Source organism: Mytilus galloprovincialis, chromosome 7 (assembly GCF_965363235.1).
Source record: "Mytilus galloprovincialis chromosome 7, xbMytGall1.hap1.1, whole genome shotgun sequence".
NCBI lineage: Eukaryota > Metazoa > Mollusca > Bivalvia > Mytilida > Mytilidae > Mytilus > Mytilus galloprovincialis.
Genome location: NC_134844.1, coordinates 53,986,915 through 53,994,393, shown reverse-complemented (window position 1 = coordinate 53,994,393; position 7,479 = coordinate 53,986,915). Strand labels below are relative to the sequence as shown.

Genomic DNA, 7,479 nt, shown 5'->3' with positions numbered 1-7,479 from the left:
TTCCTTCAAAAACTGGTACTTGATTTAAAAAAATGTACACACCAGACACCATCTAGTGGGCCATATTTTGATATAATGTATGCGAGATGTCCCATGTAATGCTGTTTGTCATATATCATTTTGCCCTTGAAACAAATGTTTGAATTGTCTCCATACTAATAACAGGTGCCATAATTATTTGAACCATTTTAAAAAGCTGTCATTTTCATCATCCCATTTTACTTTAAAAGTCACCAACTGAAATATTGTTAATAAATTGAAGAATACAATCATACTTGAAGATGACTGTTACAGTTATTCTGATATGCAACTTGTTTATATCCATATGGAATGTTTTAACTATATATTTTAACTGTTTACAGCGGATTCCATTGAGTGTGTAGCAAAAGGTAATATCTTTGGTTAGCTTGCTTGTTAGCTGAACGGTGAAGTCATTATTAGGTCAGGTATACTACCCTCCTATCGAAGTAGCATAGTCCAACAGACAGACTGGTTTTCTGTCGGATTAGTCTATTCATAAAGAAGGGTAGTTTACCTAAGCTTACAATGACTTCACGGTTCAGCTAACAAGCAAGCTAACTAAAGAAATTACCTTTGGCTACACACTCAGTAGAATCCGCTGTAATAGAACAAAGGCCATCATCAAAAAAGTACAAGTTTTGTTTACTACTGCTCTTATGAAAGAGATTGTGCATGATGTCCTCAGGAATCATAGTACTGGTAATCAAATTCAAATGGGGAAAGTCACATGCTCTTCTTCTTTAATGCCATATGCTGATGATTATCTTTTTCTCATTCCAATAGTTTGTTATGCAGTATTGGATTTGCTCATAGTTGAAGGCTTCATGATGACCTTTATATGGTCTCTGTTGAAACTGTCTCATTGGCAATCCTACCAAATTTCTTTTTCTCAATTTATGTTCGCTCTTGTTTCCTCCACCAAAAAAACCTGACTGGCACTATATAGCTTTACTTGTCTTGTTGATTGATTGATTGTTGGTTACTTTACGCCGCATTAGCACAAAAAAGCTATATCGCAGCGACACTTGTCTTGTTGAAGACTGTACCTTGACCTATAATGGTTTATTTTTATAAATTGTGACTTGGATGGGGAGTTGTCTCATTAGCACTCATACCACATCTTCCTATATCTATTTACTGCTGAAAGTGGCATACAACACCAGTGATTAATCTTTTTTTTTTGTAATATGCAACCCTACCAAGATACATATTTTTTTTTCCAACTGATCAGTCTTTTTATTTTACCCAACTGCATCATGCATGGTAAAGAAGCAAATATCAAACATTTTAAAGTCCAAAACGATAGATCCGGTGCCTTTCCACTCATGAAGTAAGTGATTAATTAGGGATTGAATGCACTTACCTATTTCCTGACCTTTAATGTGCTCAAGGTTTAGAAAATGTAAGGATACACAAGTTATCCCTTCAATCGAATAGCAATATTTTTGCCTATTGTGGATACATTATAATTCTTTCGGACCAATGTTCAGGGGTTTCGTTGGTACAAGTGAACCACGAATTTTAAATGTTCAACAAAATACAAATTTCTATAGAGTTGTATGCAGACTTTGGAATCACAAAATTTCATATCCACGAAAATTGGTACCCATGAAAATAAATGAATCTACAGTATTACATGAATTTCTGTTACCTCTAACAACTTGCTACAAATAAAATATCGAAAATAAATCCTCTTTAAACTAAAGAAGGAAGGAGAATACAAATGGTAGACCAATTGGCACACTAAGGCTATTATAGATGATTTTGCAGTATGGGATTTGCTCATTCTCAAAGGTTGAACCGTAAACTTTAGACGTTGATCTTCAGTGGATAGGTGTCTCACTGACAATTAAACCACATCTCCTTAATTTGATCCTGATACATGTATAAGGAACGCCAGATAACATAAACAACGTTGGATTTCAATTATACACTTTTTTTCAGTCATAACCAACATAATTATAATGTCAATTAAATGATTGTTGCTAGCTAAAAGTCCTAGCACCATTATAATTGATAAGAACTACTTTCAGAAGTAAGGTAACTTCTAAACTTTGTTTCAGTGTGAGAATTGCTGTTGTAATCTATAATTTCATTTATAGCTTCTTGAGAATTTGTAAGCTTTCTAAATTTTAGCATTCTTGATGAAGGTAATTCAAGAAAAGGAACTTTGTGAATACTAATTTTAGAGTGTTGCTTTTATATAATATTATATGTACATCACAAAAGTTAATAAACAATAAAGATAAATAATGATTTAATTAGTTTATTGACAACAAATCCTCACTATATGACAATCAACATAATTCTGAGGAATTAAATCGAACACAAAAAGTGCAGCATGATGACAAAACAGATGATTAATGAAGGGAAGTAACTCTGATTGACTTAGACAGGAAAACCTTCAGAAGTATAAAATAAAATTGTACAGTTCTAAAATCATAAAATACATATATATATATAATGGTAAATTAATTTACATATCAGTGTACACATCTTGGGCCAAAATATTTTTTCTTCAATCGATGACATCAAAATTCACAAAATTTTTCATTTCTAAATGTTGATCAACTTTTAAATCCTGAAATATTAAAGATGAAGCATTAAATATTTCAATTTTCATCTGAAAATGGTATAATTTTGAAAGACAAGAATTTAATTCACATATAAATGATAATTTTACATTTGAGAATTGTTCAGATCTTTCTTATTCTAGGAATGCATGTGAAATGGTCAACCCATTAAAATGACAATGTCAAAAAGATGTATCGATATGAGGGAATGATGTAAACTTTCATGATACAACTGTGTTTTCAATCAAATGAACAAAAAATATGATGAAGTGGTGTGACAAAAATTTACAACATCTATGACTGTGGAAAAAATATCAAAATTTTGTGAAAATATTAATATCTAAATTCTCCATTTTTTTAGACCACACCACTTTGTGTATGCCTATCTTCTTAAATATACACTTCAAACCCTTATATTAAACAGTTTTCACAAACAACTTCCAAGTTTAGAATCTTTTTTAATACATTTACAAAATTTGTCAATTTGATTATTTTGTGTAAGTTACAGAAGTTACTACTAGATATCACAATATTGTTAAAAAAAAATGACCACAAAGTGATCAATTTCAAATCCAAATTTTCTAACAGACATATTCAAATGAATGGTTAGTTATCTAATAGTCTTCAATATTTCCTTGGAATCCTCCACCATTTTGTTCATTAGCAAACTGATCGTAGCCAGGATCAAACTTCTCCTGTTTGACCTGAACGTCCTCATAATCTTCCTGTGGTGCTTCCTCTCCCTCTTCTGTCTTCCTTTCTCTTGACCTTGACCTCCTGCTACGATCTCTTGACCTACTTCTCCTGGTCCTTTTACGTTCTCTTGATCTACTCCTCTTACGATCTCTATCTCCTGCTCGGTCGCCTCCTCTGTCACCTCCTCTATCTCTTTCTCTAGATCTGCTTCTTCTACCTCTCTTCCTGTCCTCATCTGCAAATACAAATTTGGTTATCAGAAATTTTTGTGATGACTTTTATCATTCGGAAAAGTGAGAGCCGTTAGGTATAGCAAAACAAAAACCCACATCAATTTCAATTTTGATAACATTATTTGTATTGGAGAAATTTCTGAAATTGCAGTAACTAATCTTACATTTTTAGAAAATCACAATAATAAATGCACCAAAAATTTATGAATTTTCAGTGTCTATAACTATTGAATTGAGTCCTTTTTTTTTGTTCAGTTATGCCTACAGTATTTATTCTCAACTGAAAAGGTGACCAGATTTTCTTGTTTGTTCAATTTCTTTGCTAAAACTAAAATGATAATAACAAAACAAGACAGCAGTGTTTTGGTAAGGGCTATTCAAGAAAATCAAAGCGCTGTAAGCGCTGAAGGCAGTTAACCAAAAACCAAGGCAACCGTAATTATGAAAACTTTGGCAAAGTTGCCTCAACATTAAACATTCATATATAGTACATTTATGTTTATCTAATGATTTATTTATTAAGGCAAATAATTTATACGTTATCAAGGTTTCAAAAGCAATGCATATAGCAATGTATATTTTTTATGGTGAGTCTGCAGTGGTACAAGTTCCCAATGATTGCAGTTGTTCTACTTGGTAGTTAACCTTGGTTTTATTTGACTGCTAGAAGTTCAAGTTGACTTAGTATGAACATGTAATAGTATGAATGGACTGGTTTCCCTGAAAAGAAAACTGAATTTGTGTTCTATAGTACAAAAGTTATGAGACACGAATCAGACAAATGTTCACTACAACAGGGATCAAAGGTGAGGTCTGACCGACTTACCCATAGTAAATGTAAATGATTTTTTATTTTGTCCAATACATATGAATATATATAATTTAGGGGTGGGGATCTCAACGGTTTTCAAGTTCTCAAACAGGTAGAAGGGGAGACGATTTTTTTGGGAAAAAAATTGGTTGCTTATATAGGGAATCACTGAAGCGTGACTGGGAGCGAGCCCCCTCTTAGGTCAGTCAGTGGGCCCCCACTTATGAAAATTTCTGGATCCCCCACTGGGGTTCGGGTGACCCTTGGGACTTCCCCTACATTTCATTTTATTTGTTATATTGTCCCATACATAAATATATATGGTTTAGGGATGGGGATCTCATTGGTTTCCAAGTTCTCAAACAGGAGGGGTAGGGTGACCCCAGGGACTCCCCCTATATTTCATTTAATTAGTTATATTGGCCCATATATGAATATATATATTGTTTTGGTGTGGGGATCTCGACCGTTTCCAAGTTCTCAAATAGGAGGGTTAGGGTGACCACAGGGACTTCCCCTATTTCATGTGATTTGTTATATTGTCCCATACATCAGTATATATGGTTTAGGGTGAGGATCTTGACCATTTCCAAGTTCTCAAACAGGAGGGTCTACAGTGACCCCAGGGACTCCCCTATCTTTCATTTGAATTGTTATATTTTCCCGTACATCAATATATATGGTTAAGAGGTGGGGATCTCAACGGGTTTCAAATTCTCAAACAGGAGGGGGTGGGGTGACCCAAGGGACTCCCCCTATATTTCATCTGATTTGTTATATTGTCCCATACATGAATATATGGTTTAGGGGTGGGGATCTCGACCATTTTTAAATTATAAAACAGGAGGGGTGGGGTGACCCAAGGGACTCCCCCTATATTTCATCTGATTTGTTATATTGTCACAAACATGAATATATACATGTATGCAAAGCATGGGTTGTTCTCAGCTTAATAAAGAATATTCCGATAATTTTACCTCAATTTTTTTTTAGCCTTGCTCGGCTCGGAGAAAATTTAAGTTTGCGCCCCTCCTAACCTAAAATCCTGGATCTGCCCCTCATATGGATTAGGGGTGGGAAGCTCGACCGTTTCCAAGTTATTAAACAGGAGGGGGTAGAGTGGCCCAAAGGATGCTACCTATATATCATATGATTTACTTACATTCAGGTATATATAATATAGTTGCATTATTTGTGAAAATAAAGAAAGAAACTTTCAGCTACTTTAATTAACCCTTCAAAATTGAGATAAAAAAATAACCCTTCGAAATTGCAGTAATATGTTTATACTTAAAAAGCATCTCACATGCGTTATCATCATTTATCACTGATAAAGAAAATTTAGACTGTGACCATGAACATGTATATTGTTAGATATACTGTTCCCAACTGTCACGTTGTATTGGATTTTTAAATTGAAATTGTCAAAAAGAATTTTGAGTTTCTTTATTGAATATTTTTTCTGCTTTTTCTTTCTTTTACATATATCTTTTGGTTTACAATTCTAGTGTTTATATTCATTTACCATGTATGGATGTATTCTGCTTGGATTTATTTTGTAATTGACCGCCAAACCCGGAATTATCCTTATTCGCTTCCGGAATCGGATCTTATATTGTAAAGTTGTGTCTTTACAGCCGCCATTGTTATGTGTTTACAATGTTGTTTTTGTCAATCAGATACGATTTTACTCGAATTTATACAATATTTATCGGCGATTTTCTGTATAAAGCTAGCGGTTGAACAAAATGAACATCGCTGTCATGAATAATAATGATAAAAATAAGTTTTTAGCTCGTTTAATTGGAGACTTTGGTGAACAGGTTTGCAAAGTTAATTCTTATTTTCTTTCAAGTGGAAGGTGACTACGTCGGGCGTAGCTAGAAACCAACTATCCTTGTCGAAATTCCGCTTGCAAATGTGGAATGTCGCGGACCTCGGACCAACGCTAATTTGCACACCTGCCTCCAAATTGAAAAGATACGAAAATTTCTTTTTCTAATTTGAAATTGCCGCCAACAGCATGAACAGTTGACTACTGACGTAGTTGTACTACGTATTGATGACAAACAATATTCCTACGACTTTTGCCATTTGGGAAATTTAAACTACTTGTCTTTAGAGATTTTCGGCGATTAAATATTTCATACGATTGTTCTTTGACATCTTGGCCAAAAGCACAAGACATAATGAACTACACAAGGATTCTTAATAAGCACTACTTCCTATGTGTAACTTCAAAACTTTTGGATAAATCGACGATCGTTTAAGGTTTTTCTGGTCATATTTTTTGTAATCCAGAATAAAAAGTATTAAAAAAGTGTTCAATTAGTTATATATAACATAGTAGCGAGCTAGATAATAACAATGGCAAGTATTTCAGCATTTATTGGGTAGAACACAAATCTAGGGTGCTCGCATAATGCAGCTTAACTGCATAAAAATGTATGGGGGGTTGGAAGGCAGTTTTTGCCAGCACTCGCCGCCTAGACAATTGTAATTGAGAATTGTAGTGCAGTATAGTGTGAAAAGTTGCTCTGATACCAATAACCCATGTATTATTAATACAATGTGCCTTCCAACCCCCCCATACATTTTTTTCTGGAACAGCCCTAATAAAATGTTGTGGAAATATTTTTTGGACAGACAAATGAACCTATACTGATCTAAAATCAGTTAGTGAAGTTTCAATGGTATTTTTATACTTGATGTTGACTCAATCCTTACCCCTGTCTCCTCCCCTTTCTTTACTTCTACTCCTTGGTCTTTCCCTGCTTCTACTCCTCTTCCTATCTCTACTCCTACTCCTACGTCTCCTGTCACCACCACCTCCTCTATCTCCACCTCTGTCTCTCTCTATGGTTCTTTCTCCTCCACCTCGTTCTGGAACTGTACCTCGCTCTCTCTCTCCTTCTCTACGTGGAGATTCATCCCTTCCTCTTCCTCCTTCCCTGTCAGACCTAAAATAAATAAAGTTAACATGCTGTAAACCATATCTCTTTTGATAAGCCTAAATTTTTAAAATAGGCTTTAACAAATTTTAAATATACTTTTTATTGACAATGAATGATGATAAATCTAACATCAACACAAATCTGAATACCAGATTTCAACATCTTTCAATATCTTGCTCATTTAGCTTTGG

At 34.2% G+C, this 7,479-nt stretch overlaps 1 protein-coding gene across 1 annotated transcript in view; it reads right to left on the bottom strand.

Moving 5' to 3' along the window:
- Positions 1 to 2,271: 2,271 nt before the first annotated feature.
- Positions 2,272 to 7,479, bottom strand: part of LOC143083286 (U1 small nuclear ribonucleoprotein 70 kDa-like) — a 72,164-nt gene continuing 66,956 nt past the window's right edge. The window contains exons 9-10 of the mRNA XM_076259558.1: positions 7,062 to 7,294; positions 2,272 to 3,525 (exon numbers count right to left, since the gene is read on the bottom strand). Of these exons, the coding sequence (XP_076115673.1) occupies positions 3,209 to 3,525; positions 7,062 to 7,294 (550 nt within the window). The 3' untranslated portion in view covers positions 2,272 to 3,208. The remainder of the gene's footprint in view (positions 3,526 to 7,061; positions 7,295 to 7,479) is intronic.